Raw genomic sequence first — 22,025 nt, 5'->3', positions numbered from 1 at the left:
GTGCATATAATTATCAAAATTGCTCTCTTTAGCCGTGTAGATAATATATTGTCATCACTTATCTTTTCAGTCATGGCGTCCTCCAGTGGTCCAGCACTAAATGAGGAGCTCCAGTGCTCCATCTGTCTGGAAGTGTTCACTGATCCAGTCACCACTCCATGTGGACACAACTTCTGCAGAACCTGCTTGAGCAAGTGCTGGACGGACACACAGCCCTGCTTCTGTCCACTCTGTAAAGACACATTCAGCAGAAGACCTGATCTCAAGATTAATACAACACTCAGAGAGGTTGCGCAACACTTTAAGGAGAAGCTCAATCTAGGAGAACCTGAGGTGTTCTGTGACGCCTGTGGTGAAAGAAAGCAGAAAGCTGTGAAGACCTGCCTTACGTGTCCAAGCTCTTACTGTGAGACTCATCTGGAGCCTCATCTCAGTGTCCCACGTCTAAAGAAACACAAACTCATCAATGCTGTGGAAAATCTGGAGGATTATATTTGCCAGAAACACGAGAGACCTCTGGAGCTGTTCTGCAGAGATGATCAGACGTGTGTGTGTCTGTTCTGCACTGAAGGAGAACACAGGACTCACAACACTGTTCCTATAGAGGAGGAGAGTCGAGAGAAGAAGGTAAAGAGATACAGACAAAACACTTTAAACACCCCATGAAATGCAGTTCCCTATCAGTCAGTCACATTCAATGTTACGTCGGACTGAACTGAACATATAGGGATCTTGCCTGAGGGCCCAATCACCTTTGAGTGGCAACAGAACAAGCCAACAAGTCAGATTTGCATCGCAAGCCACTCCCCGCTTCCGGGTATATAAGGAAGCATGCAAACTCGCACATTAAGCTTTTGCTTCAGAGCAGAGCGGACATTGTTTCACTCTGCTCTTCGATCATCATTCAGTGATTCTACTGAACAAGAGGGAAGCTGTTACTGTGTTGGTGTGATGGCACAGTCCAGCAGAGATCGCGGTTGCTGAGTGTTTGCACGGTTAAGTGCAGTGGCTGTACCGCTGGGCGCTTTAACATCTAAAGAGCAATTTATGTAAAAGGGATGTGGTCATTTCCTGGCCTCGTCTGACAGCCCAAGCATGCTGAGGTAACATTCGTTCATGAGTCATGCCCCCACTGCGGGAAGATGACCATTGCGATGCTGAGATAAAGACTGAGATACCTTGAAAAAGGTGGATTCCCCTCTTCTATTCCCCGATCTGGTCTTTCTACGCAGCAGAGAGCCCCTTCGGTTAATACACAGGGTGATCTGCGGATTACAGTGGGAGCTCTCCCACTCATCTTTCACATCACAGGCTGTGGCACTTCCTGCTGCGGTTGCTCGTCCTTCCCATGGGGACCCAGCATCTCTTTCGGGGGTCCCGCAGAGAACCCGGTGTCGATCGACTGAAGATTCAACTGCTCTGTCCCCTTCAGGGAGAGTAGCAATGTTGTTTGATTCCAACCTGGAACTGACTGGCATGATTTCCCGGGCCGGCTGGATGATTGGTGTCTCTGGGTGGCACACAGTGAACAGCAGCTTCCCAATCCAGTCCCTTTCTTCCCGGAAGTGCACAAGGAAGTCACAATGTCGTGGAAGGCACCTTTTTCTGCCAGAAACCGTTCCGCTGCCTCCTCCGCTCGCACTACCCTCGATGGCGGGGTGGCCAAAGGATACGTGGAGATCCCTCAATTGGAGCGCGCAGTTGTGGTGCAGTTATGCCCGCAAAAGGCGTCTACCTGGCAGGGTCGTCTGTGTCTCCCATCCAAGGCCTGTAAGTTCTCGGCTACATTCTCAGCCAAGGCTTACAGCACCGCTGGACAGCCCACCTCTGCCCTGCATGCTATAGCCCTCCTGCAGGTATATGAGGTCAAACCAAAAAAAGAGCTGCACGAGGGTAGAGCTGGTGCAGGGTTGATACAGGAGCTTTAGACAGCGATGGACCTCGCCCTCAGGGCAATGAAAGTCACAGCGGTTTCATAGGCAGACGATGTCCACGCCAGTGGTCCAAGAATGCCATCTCTGGCTGAACCTGGCCAAGATAAAGGAAGTTGACAAAGGTCGATTTCTCAACTCCCCCATCTCCCAGGCCGGCTTCTTCTGCGACTCTGTTGAGAACTTTGCCCAGCCATTCACGGCAGTACAAAAGCAGACAAAGGCGATCAAACACATCCTGCCCCTGCAGAATGCTGCTGCTGTCTGTGATTCGATGACACAATGCCTTCTCATCCATCTCAAGCCTCTCCCACACGGGAACTGTGGAGCAAGGTAAGTTTGCCACCACACTCACGGCCCCCACACCAGGACTCTGAGCCTTCAGAGGCGGGCCCCTGTGCTCCACAGCTCTTCACTTTACCACCAGTTTACCTCAGTGGCAGACAAGGATTCTCCTATGCTGCATGTGGAGATCGCAGTCCTACTGGCGAAGGATGCAATAGAGCCGGTCCCTCCAGCCGATATGAAGTCAGGGTTTTACTTCATTGTGCCCAAGAAAGGCGGTGGGTTATCTTGGATCAAGCTTCCGTTCAAGATTCCTACGCAGAAACGCATCCTCACATGCGTTCGCCACCAAGATTGGTTTGCAGCAATCGACAAGAAACACATGTATTTTCATGTGTCGATCCTAACTCAGGAGACAACCCACTGCCAGTTGTTTAACCCTCAGCATGGATGTACTGACACACAGCTGGCCCCGGGGTTTACGCAAGTATGAGTTTCCCCCAGTGAGCCTGCTCACACAGACCCTGTGCCCATCCGGACCTGGTTTCCAGAACTCATGCTCCTCAATGCAGCCCCTCCCTGGCGGATCCCCCTGAGGAAGGACCTGCTTTCTCATGGAAGGGGCACCAATTGGCACCCGCATCCAGACCTCTGGAATCTTCATGTGTGGTCTCTGGATGGGACACAGAGAGCTAAAGTGGCCTACCTCCAGCGGTAGTTGACACTATCACTATCTAGATCTCCCTTTATGAGGCACGCTTACACTTTGAAGTGGAGCCCCTTTGTTGCTGGTTGTCTTCTTGCAGGGAAAACCTGTGTAGATGCCCTGCAAAACAGGTTGGAGCAAAGGCTGTCTCCCTCCAATCTGAAAGTGTAAGTCTCTGGGGAAACACAGCTTAGTCGATTTAATCCTCAGCCATGTCAGTTGCATTGCTGTGTCCTATTCACACCTTGTGTTTGTACGTGGACCTCACGCAGAACTTCAGAACAGCTCTTTGTCTGCAATGGAGGCCAGTAGAAGAAAAAGGCTGTCTCCAAATCGAGGTTGGCCCACTTGAAAGTGGATGCCATTGCTTGGCTTACTAATCCCAAGGCGAGCCGTGCCCCCTTGGAGTGAGAGCTCACTCTGCTCAGAGTGTTGCTTCCTCCTGGGCATTGGCGCATGGCACCTCTCTGGCAGGCATATGTAGAGCTGAGTGCTGGGCAACACCTAACACATTCACGAGATTCTACAATCTCAGAGTGGGGCCAGTTTCTTCCTGTGTGTTGGTACAAACAGGTAATATGCTGGTTAGGCTGGCTCGGTCTGTCTTGCTGCGCCATTCCCCTCTGAGGACGGGATACGAGTGCCTATTCTGCTCCTCAGGTGAGTTCCCCAATTGTGAAACCCTGGTGGAGTTCCTCCAGCATCCTCGCCAGTCAGATGCTGATGCCAGGTCTAGTACTTCTGTGTATGCCAGGTTGGTCGGCCCCTGTACTAGACTAGATGCCTACATGTTGTGATTACTTTCCTAGGTTATCCTCTGCCAACTCTGTAACAGTATTGACTCCACCCCTGAACAAAGCGGGTTCTACCATAGAGATCTTTCATATGTAGCACTGGCCAAATCGAAAGTCTATATGTTTAACTCCACATATTATCTCCCTACGGGCAGGATGTGGTTTCCGTAGCATTAATTTCTGGTTGGAATAGGCACGCTTTCCCAGTGTTATCAAGTAGTCACACTGTATAGGGTCAGAAGGAACACAAGTGATCGACATTCTCTGTGCAAAGCCATGTCCTTTCTTCCGCCCCAACAGGTGCAGGGGGAATAGGCGGCTTACTCAGGGCAGTTGTTGTAACACTTTCCAAAGGGATCCCAATACATCAGTTCAGACCATCATAACATTAAACTTGAATGACTGATAGGGAACTCTAGGTTACTAATGTAACGTTGCGTCCCATCACCACAACTCCTGTATCTCCGCTGAAACGGCAGGGAGTCCGTCTCGACTCCTCAGCAGAAAACTTAATGTGAGAGTTTGCCTTATACAGTATACCCAGAAGCGGGGAAGGGCTTGTGATGCAAATCTAACTTACCAATGTGCATTGGCTTGTTCTGTTACCACTGAAAGTTGAGATCCCATTATGTCAGTTCAGTCCGATGTAACGTCTCCATTCCCTCCTTCAGGGAATAGGGGTTACATTAGGAACCTAAATGTTTTCTTTCCTGTGTCTTGACATTGACATGTAAGACTGTCAGAAGATGGAAAGATATATTCAGTGATAAATGCGTCTGTGTTTTTCTCTGTATGTAGAATCAGCTGGTTCAGACACAGACAGACGTTTATCAGACGATCCAGGACAGAATGAAAAAGATTCAAGAGATCAAACACTCAGTAGAGATGAGAAAGGTTTGTGCTTCAATCAACCCAAGTTCATATCCGGACTTATGGTCACTTCCGATTTCACTTTCTGTTCACTCTCCAACTATCCTATCAAAAAATACATCTACAAAAAATGTTATGCGTCATAATATTTCAATCTAATTAATAAAGGTGTTGAATAAATTGAGAGTTCTACCATATTTTAGTAATCTTGGTTTATTGCACTTGAGTTGTATGCAGTTCTATTGGAGTGCTTTGACAGCTCGTCCTCAAGAGCAGCATGAACATTTGTTTTGTGTTACACTGAAAATCACACATTTTAACTCTTTCCCCGCCATTGACGGAAATGTACGGCTTTCTGCTATTCTACATCATCTGAAAGAGCTGAGAACTTAATCTCCTGATCAAAACACAGGTGAAGAAGAACCAGAAACAAGTGATTGCATATGTATGCATATGCATATGTAAAATAATGCAATCAACATAAAAGGTCCTGTTCTTCGTGATCCCATTTTTCAAACTTTAGTTAGTGTGTAATGTTGCTGTTAGAGCATAAATAATGCCTGTAAAATTATAAAGCTCAAAGTTCAATGCCAAGCGAGATATTTTATTTAACAGAAGTTCCCTTTCAAAGCCTACAGTGAACGGCCGGTTTGTTCTACATCCCTGTACTTCCTGCTTTAATGACGTCAGTAGAACAGTTTGTTGACTAACCTCCGCCCACAAAAATACGCGGAAAAGGGGGCGTGGTCTTGTTGCTCCCTCGTGGAGAAGAGGAAGTGTTGCGTTCGGTTGCGTTTGTAGAGTGAGTTTGTCGCCATGTTGTTGAGACGCTGTTATTTTCATCCTGGAGTCAAATCACCTTTCTTTGGCCAGGGACGCTGTAGTTTGAGTGTATGCATCTCCCCGTTATGGTAAGAGGCGTGACCTTTCCGGGCAACGTGCGCTAAGCTGCTGTCCAATCACAACACGGGAACCGCTGGCCCAATCAGAACTCGTTACGTATTTCTGAAGGAGGGACTTCATAGAACAGGGAAATCTTTCAAGACGTTTTGAGGACAGTGAAAACAGCGGTATACAGATAATAAAATACTGTGTTTTTATACACGCGAAACATGAACACGTGTTATATTGCACACTGTAAACACAATCAAAGCTTAAAAAAAAAACAGGAAAAACGGGACCTTTAAACAGAAATCAAAACTGCTCATATTACCCTAATGAAATGTCGACCCAGGACGAGCTATAGGACTATAAAGCTTTGGGGGTGTTGATGAGCTCAATCGAGCTCATCATCTATGTTTTGACCATGTTTCTGAGTCTGATCCAAAAATGCATTTTTGCTCAAAATATAGTTTTTTTTATTAAACTTACCCAGTTGATAAAAAAAGAATACATTAAGATAGAATTAAACTCTATTCTGGGGGGCATGGAAATTTTGTGAAAATTATCAAAAATGCTGGCAGTGATTGGCAACTTTTTAAAAAATTGCTGGTGGGGAAAGAGTTGAGTAAGAGGCGAAGAGTAAGAGTTTAATTGATGATGAGAGAAGTTTCATTTTGTGGTGAAGTATTCCTTTAAATAATATGTGAATACATAATCGATTAACAAATGGAACATCGTTTAACTGTTGTCATTCATCAGAGAAACACAGAGAAAGAGAAATCCTCCAGTGTTGAGCTCTTCACTGATCTGATCCGCTCCATTGAGAGATGTCAGTCTGAGCAGCTGAAGATGATGGAGGAACAGCAGAAAGCAGCAGAGAAACAGGCTGAAGATCTCATTAAAGAGCTGGAGCAGGAAATCACTGAGCTGAAGAGGAGAAACACTGAGCTGGAGCAGCTCTCACACACTGACGATCATCTCAAACTCCTACAGGTCAGTCAACATCTGTCTCATCAGCCATCATGTACAATAATACAGGACAAACCAGAGGTGGGGGACTTGAGTCACATGATCATATTCTGTTTTTGCTCTATTTCTCCAATGACAATAGTTCCAAACAAGCCACAGCAAAAGAGGTGCACCGATATTTTGAAATGTTTATCAGAAAATTAAGAGCTTGGGGTCTCAGATTCCTTGGGTCATGCCGAAAGCGTCAATACTGACTGTTTTTAACACTTTGACATATCGAATTTGGTAGGATTCATTGTCAGCATGTCCTGAAGGAACCTGAGAAGTTTGAACACAGAGCCACCTAGTGTCCCAGAGATATAAGGTTTTTCATAAAAAGGTTATTTCAGCTTTACAGTTTCTGTAAGAATGAAAATCAACAAAGACTTTTTGCTTTCCTGTTCAAACCCACTCTTTCTTTCCACCATTTGTAATTCCTAAAGTCACAAGAGGTGCTGATACTGATCAAGGCTTGACGGTCACAGCTTTGGCTGTAAGACATTGTAAAACAAAGGCTCTGACCATTTTATCATGCTTTAGAAATCATACCGAACTGAAAGAAGCAGTAATAACTAGGGCTGGATAATCGATTCTTACTTTTATAAAACAATATCGATTCTTAAATCCAAAGAATCGATTACTCATCCTGTTTTCAGTTAATGAATGAAATAATCATTGTAGCACGCCTCCAATCCAATAAATTGCAACAATCTTTGTGCTTTATTACTATTGATGTGAAACAAAGTCTCAGATTTCAAATTGAGTCTATTTTTTTTAACGAAATTCAAAAACATAAATACAGTTTTGGCGCTGTGGCGTGAGAACGCTCTCTCGCTCAGCTCAAGAGGAGCGCTGAGAAAACATGAACGGATCTTCTCTTCCACCTTAATACCAGTAACAGCGCAAAATATGATAATTAACATGAATGAGCTTCTGGAAGTGTGTTAAAAGATACAGGACAACTTACCGAAATCGTATCATGTCACATAGAATAGCTCAATCAGTGTTTCAACGGCCATCTCTTCCATACTTTGAGCTTCAAAACTGCTCATCAGAATCCTATGGGTGACGTCACGGACACCTACGTCCATATTGTTTTACAGTCTATGGTTTCAACCGCAGAAAGATGCAAGTAAAACAGCTTGTAAACAATGTCATGTAACTTCACATTTACCTCAGAAAAACCATATCCAGTGTCCATAAACTCGTTAGTCAGCTAGAAAAATTAACTCTAGAGAGGAGCATTTTGCTAATTATATGCACCACATTACATAGGATATTCATTGTCATTTTTAATGTTCTTCAATATTTAATGGATGTATGTACGAATAAATCTGGCAAGTTTTTATGACAGCCACCATTTAAATGTTTATATTTCAAAAAACGAATTGGAGTAGAATTATGATTATGTAATTGTTAAGTTAATATTATAACTTAAGTTAATTTTTACCTTCAATATTAGTATGCTAATGTACTCAAGGTTGTAATAATTTCACTTTTGGGCCCACCCAGGGACGCCAATTATGTAGTGATTTTACCTTCGTCCATCCAAGGACGTTAAGTAAGGAAGTGATTGGTACTCACGTCACCGCTGATGTTGTGATTTCTGGATCACATGTCACTTAAGGTGTGGTTATGAGTACATCAGATGACCACCTTCCCCCTCTCTTAGTTGGGGACACTAGTCAAGGTCTTTTACCTTGGCCCTATGAGAACACTCCACACAGGAGGCTGTTCAATCATTTTAGATTGAATGTAAAGTGGGGAGAGTTGGTCAGCTGATTTATCTGAAAGATTGGTGGGTTTTCTAACTTGTAGAGCCTTTTCTGTATTATCAGCACAAGTAAGACACAATTGTAATAAAAAAAATTTGTCTTCCCGGATTTTATTAACAAAAGATAAACAAGAATAACTAACACAACTACTAAATGAATACAATGAATGATAAAGGAAGTGCATAAGATACATAAAATACATGTGATTAAGTTGAGTGTGGCTATGGAAGAGTTGCGTTATCTTATGGAAAGATAAACTGTTGTTTCTCTGAAACTAAGGTGAAGAACCTTATTATGCATCAAACAAATAAACGAAAGATTATTTGTTATTAACTAGCATCAGTTAAATTAACTCTAATGTAAATTAGAAAATCATATACTGATAATATACAACAATGCCAAGGTTTCTGGAAAGAGGTTTGGTTAAGTGATATTTACTTTCCACGTGGTTGAGTAAGCAGTCCGATGGAGGTGATTCTTCCACTGGTTGTGCTGCGTGACAATGCAGTGGGAAAGGAGCTGGAAATCCGTTTCAACAGTCTTGAACACGAAGATCTGTGGGATGCTGATCTCCTGGAGCACCAAAGGGTCCTAAAATCTGGAACACGCAGATGAAGGAACCTCAAAGTGAAGGTTTGCTCTCCTGAGCTTAACCTTGTTGCAAATGTCTCTGTGTGTCTTCTGACTCTGTGGGTCAGACACTCAGGACTTGGTCAATCCGCTTTAGTCTCTCTGGCATGGAGACTCGGGACGTGCGGTAGTCTCGCTGGACTAAAACTCTGAACGTAGTGGTTGTTAATGTCTCTTTCCTCACAGGCTGGAGGCTCAGAACGTGGTCGTATCTGTTGCTGCCTCACAAGCTGGAGACTCAGATCCTTGGATCTTTTTTTGTCTCTCTGGATTAACCAGAGGCTCAGAACTTGGTTGCTCTGTCACAGTCTCATCCTCGCCGGACAGACTCAGAACTTGAACTGTTTGTCTCTCTCAAGGAGAAACTCAGAACTTGTTGCTCTGTCACAATCTCTCTCAAGGAGAAATTCAGAACAAGTTGTGTCAGTTGAAAGGGTACCTTTATCCTTTTCTGAATAGGAGGAGATTGCAATTCGGCGCTTCTCCATTCCAGTGTTGCGATTGGCTGCTGGCATCAGAGGGGGTCCACAGTGAGACTCACCCTCCTTTCTCCTGTGGAACTCATTTGCATACTGTACACAGTTAGAAGTCTTTAAAGGTGAACTATGTAGGATTTTTGCAGTAAAACATCCAGAAATCACTAGGCCAGTGTTATATATTTTGTTCAGTTGAGTACTTAGAATATCCCAAATGTTTTCAACTATTTGTAAATCGTGAGAAAATTGCTATTGTAACCAAGGAGCCGGGACGTGTGAGCTATGCGTGTGAGGGAGTCGCCTGTCGATTGCGTCATATCTGCGTCACCCTCGGTCTCCGGTTTTATTCAGTGAAACACTTTACTCTCACTGCATTGTGAACAAGTGTCATAGCAGCCGCCGAGCGAACGTCATAACTTCCTTTTCAACACACTCAGATATATCTAATATGATAAACAGAGCTGCGTTACCTCACACTCAGCACTGGAGAAGAGGAAGTGCCGCCGGCAACTGTGTCATAATAAAAGTCCCGCCGGCGACTATGCCATAATAACAGTCCCGCTCTTCAATCGCTCCAGCGGCCTTGCTCAGCTCCACAACACTCGGTCCTGCTCTGCTTCACTACAGTAATGTTAATAATCGCATCCATGAATATGATTTCTGCCCGAGTCCTATCCTGACTGTTTCCCACCGGCTGTGAGGTGAAGACCACATGTCCCAAGATTCTGCGCTCAAACGTGGCGTCATCAAACTACGCCTTTGTTTTGAACAGGCGACCTCTAGTGGACGGAAAAGTTACATAGTGTAGCTTTAAAGTTTCTTTAAAGTTTACCAATGCATTTCTCACTTTCCAAACCACCATCAGAATACCCTTGGCAATATTCTAAACAAATAGAAACCAAACATGATGGGATAAGATTGAACTGTTCATTAATTTGTTCATTAACAGCTGATTCTGTGTAAGATGTTGGATTACAAATAGCTGTCTCTGAGAATACTTATTTCTCTGAATAAGTATGAAATGGATGTGTGTAGTTTACATCAGTCTTAAGGTTTCCAAACATAGTTATGACTGGATTTGGATAGATCATTTTGGTCTTTCTTTCACCCACTACTGCTGAGGTCCTGTGGATTTTTATGGCAGTCATAGACCAGGACATTAGGGATGTGGGTGAAGGGCAGAAACTGCATGTGGACAAATGAGATGTCTTGTCCTTCCTGGGCTTGGTACAAGAGCTGGTCTTTTTGGCCTCTAAGAGGTGTCTGGATGTTGTCATAGCATCTTATCTGATGGCGTTGGACAGTTTGTTTGTCTCAGTCTACCAAGATCCAATCAAAATGTAGCAAACCTTTGTCCACTATTATGGACAGAGAGTGGCCCGGCCATAAACTGGGCCCTGGAATGTGCTGTCCACTACAAGGTCAATCCGCTGACTCCCATAGTTTACAACGTTAGTTCAGAAATTTGTTTTCCTTGAGAAAATGTTCCATGTTTTGTGCCTGATACATTTCCAAAATAATCGATATTGAATTGAATCGAAAATCGAATTGAAAGCTTGTGAATCTAAATCGATTTGTGTCAACACCCAGCCCTAGTAATAAAATCACAATAGGTAAATGAGTTAAGGCAAGATGTTTATGCGCTGGTCAATTTAGAGATTTTGTTTTTTTATAACGTGTTGTTTCACACTAGTGGAAAGAAAACATCCAATATACACGTTTATGTGTTTATTTTAGTGCACTTATCTATTAGTTTCTGTAGATTGAAATTGCAATACATGTCTTTAAAGTTTATGACAGTTTCTCTTAAGCAGTGATTTTATTTAATACTTTTATATTTTCATTTTATTTATTTAGTAATTTTTATACGTCTTTTTTAATGTCTATAATTTTTACTCATTTTTATTTCAGTTATTTTAGTACATCAAGTTACACTAAATAAAAGTGAAAAATGTTCCCCTGGCATGTGTTTGGATTTTTTGAGTGTGTGGGTTTTTAGTGTCAGTTAACTATATTAAGCGTCAGAAATCTCCACTTCTGCAGCACTTGCAACACACACACACACACACACACACACACACACACACACACACACACACACACACACACACACACACACACACACACACACACGTTTGTTTTTGTGAAATGTGAGGACATTCCATAGGCGTAATGGTTTTTATACTGTACAAACCGTATTTTCTATCCCCTTACACTGCCCCTGCCCCTAAACCTAAACCTCACAGGAGACTGTGCAGTTCACTTTCTGTGAAAAAAAACTTGTTCTGTATGATTTATAAGCATTTTGAAAAGTGAGGACATGGGGAACGTCCTCATATTTCACCCTCTTTTTGTAATACCTATGTCATACCCATGTCATTATACACATTTGTGTCCTGATATTTCACGAAAACATGCCCACACACACACACACACACACACACACACACACACACACACACACACACACACACACACACACACACACACACACACACACACACACACACACACACACACACACACACACACACACACACACCTCTGAAGGTGTGTTCATATATAATTCTCTTCAATAAACTCACAATGCTTTTTTTCTGGCTGTTGACAGTATTTTCTGATTTATGGAGTGAAAAAAAGAGAAATCCAGAATCCCCTCAGTAAAAACCTTTAACTCTAATGTCAACAAAGTCAAACAAGAACTTTGAATCGGACTTTATCCAACATTCTGAATATCCAATGTTATATAGAATATATAAATGAATATACAATATCCATGTACAGATGTCAGTTCTGAATATTTAAATATTCAGAAATTGGATATTTTACCCTTTTCACCTGCGGTGTTTTGCCTCAGCAGCTCCTGCATAAAACATATTGAACTTATTTAGAAATAATAAACATATTTAACAGTCAGAGTGTCTCTCCCTCTCTCTCTCTCTCTCTCTCTCTCTCTCTCTCTCTCTCTCTGGTGCATGCTGGGAAGTGGGAAGCTAGTGCATGGGAGGGTGAGCGTGTTGGTGAGAGGGAAATTTAAAAACTGTTTCTTGTCTTTATTTCTTTTTTTCTCTTATTTAAGTATAGCTCATTTTTGGAAAATTTTGTGACAATCTACAATTGGATTATAGTTAGTTCTCAATTTACTGTGCATTTTGAAATCCGACCTCGTGTTTGGGAGGGATGGCGTCTCACCTGAGTGTGGGAGCGTCATCCTTGTCACTCAAACACGGGGTTAGATGTGTTATTAATGCGGGAGTTTCGGTGGAAGATGTATTGCTGGATGTAGGAGAAAGAGTGGGACATGGAAATATTATATCAGCGTCTCGGATGAACAAGGCTGTAGTGGTGTTTTTGAAAGATGAGCAACTTGTTAATCGATTGGTTGAAAGCGGAATTACGGTAAGTGGAAATTTTGTTCCAGTTCAACCTTTGGTTTCTCCGACAACAAAAGTAACGATCTCCAATGTTCCGCCGTTTATTCCCGACGCGGATATAGAAAGAGAACTGTCTCGCTTTGGGAAGTTTGCAAGCGGCATTAAAATGGTCCCGCTCGGATGCAAGAGTGCAGCCTTGAAGCATGTGTTGTCGTTTCGACGACAGGTGTATATGTTTCTGAATTCACCGAATCTGAGTGTTTCGTTTAGATGTGTTTTTGATGGGAAGTCGTATATGGTGTATGCCAGCGCTGGAGAAATGAGGTGTTTTGAATGTGGCTCAATGGGACATGTAAAATTGTTGTGTCCTTTTAGAAGTGAAGAGAGTGAGGCTGGTCCGAGTAATATTTCGGACGGGAGAACGGAGCATACAGTGATAGAAAAAACTAGGAGCAGTGAAGATAAATCGCTAAATAGTGAGAATCGCGTTGAAAATAGTTTGGAACAGTTTCAAGAGGGAGGTGTTACTGATGCTCAATTGTGTAGTAGTGAAGAGCAGAAGGAAATCAGTTCTGGTAATGTTCAAAAGCAGAAACGTGCTGTGAATCGTAAGCCTGTTGTAAGTGATGTAAAAGTTTGTTGTAAACAGGTTCAGGAGCTAATTGAAGTTGAGGATGAGATAAGGAGAGAAGATCAGATGGTTACTGAAAGCAGAGAGGAAGGAGAATCCAAGGCTGAAGGTGGTGATGTTTTTCCTTCACCAAAGTTAGTGTTGGAAACTGATAAGGAAATGGGTAATGAGGATGGTGATGATGATGAGAGTGTTCAATCTGATTTTTCAGATATATCTGATGTCTCGCAGATTACCTGTGATCAAGTATATTCGTTGGAAGAAATAAATGAGTTCATGGATGAGACTTTTGGAAAAACTGTTGATGTAAAGAATTTTTTTTCTGATTTGAAAAAGTTTGAAACCTCAGTTCTTTACTGGCAGAAGAGGGTGGGGGAAGATGGCTTGAGTCAGAGAAAAAGATTCCGGTTAAAAAAGATACTTTCAAAGCTTAGAAAAGGAAAAAGTCATGCAAAACGTAAATTCAGCTGGGCTAAATGAGTTGTACTTCACTTAAGGTGACTTTACTACCCTTCTTTTTCTGTCTGTCTCTTCTTACTTTTAGTCTTCTTATGGAGATTATAAGAGTGGGCTCTTTAAATATCAATGGGGGAAGAGACAGGAGCAAGAGAGCGATGGTTGCTGAAATCATAAATTTAAAAAATATAAATGTTACATTTCTACAAGAAACACATACTGATTGTAACAAAAAGATAGATTGGTATAGATGGTGGGAGGGAAAATGCTTTATTAGTCATGGATCAAACACAAGTGCGGGTGTGGCTATCCTTTTTTCAAAGAAATTGGATGTGAAAGTTTTGTCAACCATGGAACTAGAAAAAGGAAGAGTTTTAATAGTTAAAGTAGAAATTAAGGGGTTTGTATTTTTGTTCATTAATGTTTATGCTCCTAATAAAGGGCCAGATCGTGTAGAACTTTTTAGAAAATTACAAAATATTTTGAGACAACAAAATGAAGATTTTTGTGTGATAATGGGTGGAGACTGGAATTGCACCATTAATTCTTTATTAGATAGAAATGGAGAAGAGTCTCACCCACAGTCAAGTCATGCACTTCTCAATTTAACTAAAGAGTTTGAATTAATAGATGTGTGGAGGGATAGAAACCAGATGATTAAACAGTACACATGGATTAAGATGTTGGATTCTTCTATTACTGGTGCAAGACTAGATAGAATATATGTTAGTAAGAATGAAAACAACAGAATCATGAATGCAAATATTTTTCCGAATGGTTTTTCTGACCATCATTTTGTTACGATTGATTTTAATATGATCAAAGAGTCACGTCCAAATTATTATTGGCATTTTAATATTAAATTATTGCAAGATAATTCTTTCTGTGAGAAATTTCGTTTTTTTTGGGGAAATGTGGAAATTGAACAAGAAGCATTTTGAAAGTTTGACTCAATGGTGGGAGATTGGGAAAACACAGATCAGGATATTTTGTCAGGAGTATTCTTGTAATTCCACGGTCAATATAAAAAAGAAAATAATACAGTTGGAGAAAGACATTCACGATATGGAACGTATGATTGATGTCAATGATGCAAGCATAATTAAGGGTTTAAAGGATAAGAAAATGGATCTGAAAGTTCTTTTGGAGGAAAGAGTCAAGGGTGCTTTGATTAGAGCAAGGATAATGTCTATTAAAGAGACTGATGCTCCTACTTCTTACTTTTTTAATTTAGAGCGTAAAGCTGCGCAACAGAAAGTTTTACTTTGTTTGCGTCGTGAGAATGAGACATTGACTTCAAATCCATTGGAAATGAGAAAAATGACTATTGACTTTTATGAGGAACTGTTTGGATCAACTGAATGTGACTCTGAAGGAATGGATGAACTGTTGCAAGGGTTGCCTAAACTGGAACATGTGGACAAAGAAAAGCTTGAGAAGATGATCACGTTTAATGAACTTTCTGAAGCCATTCAACAACTCTCTACTGGTCGAGTACCAGGAATTGATGGTCTGCCTGCAGAATTTTATAAGACTTTCTGGTGTATTTTAGGCATGGATTTTTATGAAGTAATTTGTGAGTGTTTTGAAAAAGGACTACTTCCAACTAGTTGTCAAAGGGCTGTGTTATCCCTACTTCCAAAAAAAGGAGATTTGGCTTTGTTGAAAAATTGGAGGCCAGTGTCTTTAATGTGTTTAGATTATAAAATTATATCTAAGTGTTTAGCCAATAGGCTTAAGAAATATTTACATATAGTGGTGAAGAAGGAACAAACATATTGCATTCCTGGTCGTACGATTATGGACAATTTGTTTTTAATAAGGGATGTCATTGATGTTTCAACTATTAATAACTGTGATATCGGACTTTTGTCAATTGATCAAGAAAAAGCCTTTGACCGGGTTGGGCATGCATATCTTTTTAAGGTTTTAGAAGTTTTTGGTTTTGGAAAAAAAATGATCTCTTGGATAAAGTTGTTGTACAATAAGGCCTCTGTAATGATCAAGGTAGGGGGTGGTTTGAGTAGTCCAGTATTTGTTAAAAGAGGCATTAGGCAGGGATGTCCTCTTTCAGGGAAACTATATAGCTTAGTAATTGAGCCCCTTTTGGGTGATTTAAGAAATAAATTGAAAGGTTTTCATGTTTCAGAACAGTTCAAATGTTCCGTATCTGCATATGCAGATGATGTAACTGTTTTTATAACTGGGCAGGAAGATATTCAAATACTTTGTAAGAGCTTAGCCCTGTTTGAAAAAGCATCCTCTGCAAAGGTAAACTGGGGAAAGAGTGAGGGCTTTATTATGGGGGATTGGAGGAATGGTGGGATACCTCACATTCCAGGAGGTTTAACCCTTTAAGACCTAAGGGTATTTTTACAATTAATTTTCCGCCTGGTGTTATTTACTAAAAAAGCTTGTAAAACATCAACCCTGTTGAGCACAGACAATTGACACACCTCTTTTTTTTCAAGACAAGTAGCACTGTCAGAATTTTTGTGTTGCATTGATGTCACCTGAATGTAAAATAAGTTTAGGGGACCATAAAGACAAATGAAAACATAAAACGGAAATTGAATCACTCAAATATTTATTGAAAACACACACAAATAAATAAAAGCTAAGCATATTTCCTCTGGAAAACAGTTTGTTCAAGTCTTTGGAGTCCTGGAACTCAGGAATAAACATGATAACTTATACAGAACCAAAACTATTTACATTTTTCCAAAAAAAGTCCAGGCGCTTTTGGCCTCTTTGGATTTTGGATATTTACTGGTGCCAAGCCTCAAAACAGTTCCTATCAGGAACTTCTCCACAAACTTTCTTCTCAAACTTTTTCCTCAAACTTTCTCCACAAAACTGCAGCGCGTCTCTCTCTCTATCTCCTCAACACTGGCCGTGCGCCTCTCTCTCTCCACAATAACAGAGCTGTGGTAATGCGTAATGACGCACACCAACGTGGATGACGGATCAGCCTGTCATTGGTCAAACCCTCATCCAAAATGGCAGCTAGCATCGCGCTAGCGGCAAAAATGACGGAAAATGTATAAATTATGGACATCAAGTGGATATATCTTGGATGTAAGCGTTTTGATTTATTGCTGAACAACTCCAAAAAGATGCACATGTTCCAGGCTGGATAGAAAACCTTCTGTAAAGGCTACAAAGACACCAAAGACACCCCCGTGATGGCTAGCTCGTTAGCTTTCTGCTGGAAAAAAACGGTAAGAAAATCGATAAAAGTTTCATGAAATAATATAGATATTTATCGGAGGTGCCGTGTGACGTCGTGGGCGATGCCGTCGGGCTCTGAGGGTTAAAGTGGGGAAAAGAAGGTATTAAAATGTTAGGTGTTTTCTTGGGTTCTGATAACTATAGAAAAAATAATTGGGAAGGTATGCTGGATAAGGTGTTAGCCAAGTTGTCTAAATGGAAATGGCTATTACCTGAACTATCCTACAGGGGTAGAGTCTTGGTCATAAATAATTTGGCTGCCTCCATGTTATGGCACAGGCTGAATGTGCTAGAGCCACCTGATGGACTGATTAAGGAAATCCAGAGGAAGTTGGTGGAGTTCTTCTGGTCGGGCCAACACTGGATTCCTGGGCCAGCTTTGTATTTACCAATTCAAGAAGGAGGACAAGGTCTTGTGGACATTAGAAGTCGGATTAACACATTTCGGTTACAAGCAGCACAGAGGCTGCTGTATGCGGAGGAGACAGAGTGGAGCAATGTGGCATGTGTTTTGCTGAGAAGGGCATCAAGTCTTGAATATGACAAGCAACTGTTTTTAATCAGAACTGATGAACTGGACTTGAATAAATTGACTCCATTCTATCGCTCCATGCTACAAGCGTGGAATAGGACTTTTTCTGTAAGCAGAGGAATTGATCAACCACAAGACTGGATCATGGGGGAACCTCTGTTTTACAATTCATTGATTCAGATTAAATGTCTGTCTTCAGGAGGTTTGAGGAACTGTCTGATTAGAGCTGGATGTACAAAAGTTGAGAATCTCAGAGATGACAAAGGGTGGAAAACGGCAGAATCGCTACAGAAAGATACAGGAATAAACTCTATACGCCTCTTGTCTCAGCTTCTGAAGGAAGTGAATGAAGCTTTACCAGGAGTCTGCCGAGAAGCTTTAGAACTTCAGCCAGGACTAGAGAGAGGGAAAGTATGCAAGATCCCATTGATTTCAGTGTCTGCTGCAGCAAAGGAGGAGTACCAAGAAGAAAGTGGCACAATATTGACTTTTAAAACACCACAATTGGGATGTCCTTTTCAGGACATCAGCAAAAAAGCAATATATTCGGTGTGTGTCAAAATGTCCCATTGGCATGTTTTGAAGAGAGTCAGGGCTTGGAGGTGGTCAGATTTATTTGGGCCAGACTTTAGGGGTTGCTGGAGATCTCTGTACAAGCCTCCTATAGAGAAACGTACAGCAGATCTACAGTGGAGACTAATTCATGGTATCATAGCTACGAACAGACACGTGGCGCACCTGAATCCAGAAGTAGTAAAACAGTGTCCCTTTTGTGGAATAGAAGAAACTGTAGATCATTTGTTTATTTATTGTGAGAGATTAGGAGGTCTTTTTGACTTTTTAAAAAGTTGGTTTGATGGTTTTGGTGTGAATTTTTCTCATAAAGGTTTTATTAGTGGTCTGAAATATAATGTCCAGAAACGAAAAAAAGTGTGTTTAATAAACTATTTGTTAGGATCAGCAAAGATGGCAATATGGATAACTAGGAAGAATAAAATATTGGGTACTGGATCACTTGATGTAGAGATGGTATTGAAAGGGTTGGTTGCTGCTCGAATTAAGATTGAGTTTTCCTATTTTAATATGGTTAATAATGTATTCGAATTTGCAAGTATTTGGGCTGTGGAAAATGTTTTGTGTGAAGTTGGAGATGATGAAGTGCTGTTTTTACATTTTTAAAGTGTTTTTTTGTTTTTGTTTTTTGTTTTGTTTTGTTTTTTCTCCATCTCTGTTTTAAGTGATTATTTATATATATTGTTTATTTGAGGTTAGATGTTGGAGTGAAGTTATGATGAATTGTTTTGTGATATAATAAAGTTTTGTTAAACCTCTCTCTCTCTCTCTCTCTCTCTCTCTCTCTCTCTCTCTCTCTCTCTCTGGTGCATGCTGGGAGTTTGTGGAGGTGCTGAGCGCGTGTTGAGAGCGTTGTTGAGAGTGTTTGAGGTGTTTTTCGGTGTTTCCTTTCTGCTTATGTATTATTTATTTTTTCCCTTCGCTGTGATTTTAAAATTATTAGTATAGGGAGAAAAGTTTTTTCGTGTGTGTGCGTTTTGTAGTCGCCGGGATGGCGACTGCCCACGCGCAGGGAACATCTCCACTGTCACTCCGGAATGGCTGCAGGTGTGTTCCTGAGGCTGGAGTGACAGTGGAGGATTTACTCCTAGTAATTGGTCAGAAACTTGGGTTTGCAAACATCGTCTCGGCGTCACGGATGAACAAAGCGATAGTCGTGTTTTTGAAAACGGAATTACTCAAATCAAATCAAATCAAAAATCAAATCACTTTATTGTCACACAGCCATGTACACAAGTGCAACAGCAGGTGAAATTCTTGGTGCAGTTCCGAGCAACATAGCAGTCATGACATGTACAACATTTAAAGCAGCATCAGATTACACATCTGATGCGCCCACAATTACTCACAGCACAGTAAACACTACAATAAATAATTTACACAATGTGAGTGTAGTTCTCACAGCTTTAACCAATATACACATACTTACAATATACATATACTTTAAACAATATACACTAAACATACATTAAACAGTATACATTAAGCTATAATAATAATAATATACAATGTACAGTATCCATTATTATTCACAGTAGAGATCCAATGTACAATAGGTGCTATATGATAAATGATAAATAATAAATTATATAAATGTGTATATAATGTGTGTGTATCGACAGTGGGTTGTGCTGAGTGATATTCTGTCCAGTGTGTGTTATGATCCTGATGGATCAAGAGTTCAGGAGTCTAATTGCTTGTGGGAAGAAGCTGTTCTGGAGTCGGCTGGTGCGTGTTCTGATGCTGCGGTACCGTCTGCCTGATGGCAGCAGTGAGAGCAGCCCATGGCTCGGGTGGCTAGAGTCTCTGATGATCCTCTGAGCTCTCTTCACACATCGCCTGGCGTAAATGTCCTGGAGGGAGGGAAGCTCACCTCCGATGATGCAGCTGGCCGTGCGCACTACCCTTTGCAGGGCTTTTCGGCTGCGGGCGGTACTGTTGCCGTACCAGGTGGTGATGCAGCCAGTCAGCAGGCTCTCTATGGTGCTGCTGTAGAACCGTGTGAGGATGTGGCGGCTCATTCCAAACCTCCTCAGCCGTCGCAGAAAGAAAAGGCGCTGATGAGCCTTCTTCACAACGGCCTCGGAGTGGACGGACCATGAGAGTTCCTCTGTGATGTGGACACCGAGGAACTTGAAGCTGCTGACTCTCTCCACCGGTGCTCCATCGATGGTGATGGGGCGGTGTTCTCTCTCATTCCTCCTGAAGTCGACCACCAGCTCCTTGGTCTTGCTGACGTTGAGGGAGAGGTTGTGCTCCTGACACCACCGTGTCAGAGTGTGCACCTCCTCTCTGTAGGCCGTTTCATCATTGTCAGTGATGAGACCTACCACCGTCGTATCGTCAGCAAACTTGATGATGGTGTTGGAGCTGTGGGTTGCCACACAGTCATGTGTGTACAAGGAGTACAGGAGTGGGCTGAGAACACAGCCCTGAGGGGCTCCAGTGTTGAGAGTCAGTGGTGAGGAGATGTTACTGCCCATTCTGACCACCTGGCGTCTGTTTGACAGGAAGTCCAGGATCCAGCTGCATAACAGGCTGTTTAAGCCGAGAGCCCGGAGTTTAATGTCAAGTATGGAGGGCACAATGGTGTTGAATGCTGAGCTGTAGTCTACAAACAGCATTCTCACATATGTGTTCCTCTTTTCCAGGTGGGAGAGAGCAGTGTGAATTGTTGATGAAATGGCATCATCAGTGGAGCGGTTTTTGCGGTATGCAAACTGCAGTGGGTCCAATGAGGGGGGGAGAACAGAGCAGATGTGGTCTCTGACTAGTCTCTCAAAGCATTTGCTGATGATGGGGGTCAGAGCAACAGGACGCCAGTCGTTTAAGCAGAGTGTTTTTGACTGCTTAGGTACAGGAACAATGGTGGACGTTTTGAAGCATGTGGGGACCACAGACAGGGAGAGGGACAGGTTAAAAATGTCCGTGAAAACTCCAGCCAGTTGGCGCGCGCACGCTCTGATGACGCGGCCGGGAATCCCGTCTGGACCCGCAGCTTTACGGACGTTCACCCGCCGGAAGGATCGGGTTACATCCGCTTCAGATACGGAGAGTGCACTAACCTCTGTATCTTCAGCCGCGAGCTCTCTCTCCGCGAGGGCGGTGTTAGTTCCCTCAAAGCGAGCATAAAAGGTGTTGAGCTCGTCCGGGAGAGAGGCAGCGGTGTTCACGGTGGAGTTTGAGTTCCCTTTATAGTCTGTGATGATGTTAATTCCCCTCCACATGCTTCTGGAGTCGGTGGTGTTGAACTGTCCTTCAATCTTGTCCCTGTACTGGCGTTTTGCTGCTTTGATTGTTTTCCGGAGGGCATAACTTGCTTGTTTATGCTCCTCCGCATTACCGGAGTTAAAGGTGAGGGACCGCGCATTGAGTGCCGCGCGAACATCCCCATTTATCCACGGCTTCTGGTTTGGGTACAGCCGAATTGTTTTGGTCGGAACAACGTCATCTACGCACTTCCTGATGAAACACGTTACGCTATCAGCGTAGACCTCGATGTCGTCATCAGAGGCCGACCGGAACATCTCCCAGTCCGCGTGATCAAAACAGTCCTGTAGCATAGAGTCCGATTGGTCCGACCAGCACTGGATGGTTCTGAGGGCGGGTGCTTCCTGTTTCAGTCTCTGCCTGTAAGCGGGCAAAAGTAGAATGGACGCGTGATCTGATTTACCGAATGGTGGGCGAGGGAGGGACTTGTAACCCTCCTTGAAGGGGGAGTAGCAGTGGTCTAAAACTCGGTTCCCTCGTGTGTTGAAGCTAACATGTTGGTGGTATTTGGGTGCGATGCGCTTGAAGTTGGCTTTGTTAAAGTCCCCGGTCACAATAAACGCAGCCTCAGGATGCGCGGTTTCCTGCTCACTCACTGACC

General features: G+C 42.4%; 1 protein-coding gene across 1 annotated transcript in view; it reads left to right on the top strand.

The window, feature by feature from the left end:
* LOC307117646 (E3 ubiquitin-protein ligase TRIM39-like) overlaps positions 1 to 22,025 on the top strand; it is a 43,875-nt gene that overhangs the window by 2,740 nt on the left and 19,110 nt on the right. The window contains exons 2-4 of the mRNA XM_079802622.1: positions 71 to 627; positions 4,515 to 4,610; positions 6,228 to 6,461. Coding sequence (XP_079658748.1) covers positions 73 to 627; positions 4,515 to 4,610; positions 6,228 to 6,461 — 885 coding nt within the window. The 5' untranslated portion in view covers positions 71 to 72. The remainder of the gene's footprint in view (positions 1 to 70; positions 628 to 4,514; positions 4,611 to 6,227; positions 6,462 to 22,025) is intronic.

Source organism: Gobio gobio (assembly GCF_949357685.1).
Source record: "Gobio gobio genome assembly, chromosome: 21".
NCBI classification, from domain to species: Eukaryota; Metazoa; Chordata; class Actinopteri; order Cypriniformes; family Gobionidae; genus Gobio; species Gobio gobio.
The sequence above is the reverse complement of the archived record's forward strand: the minus strand, read 5'-3'. Positions and strand labels throughout refer to the sequence as shown.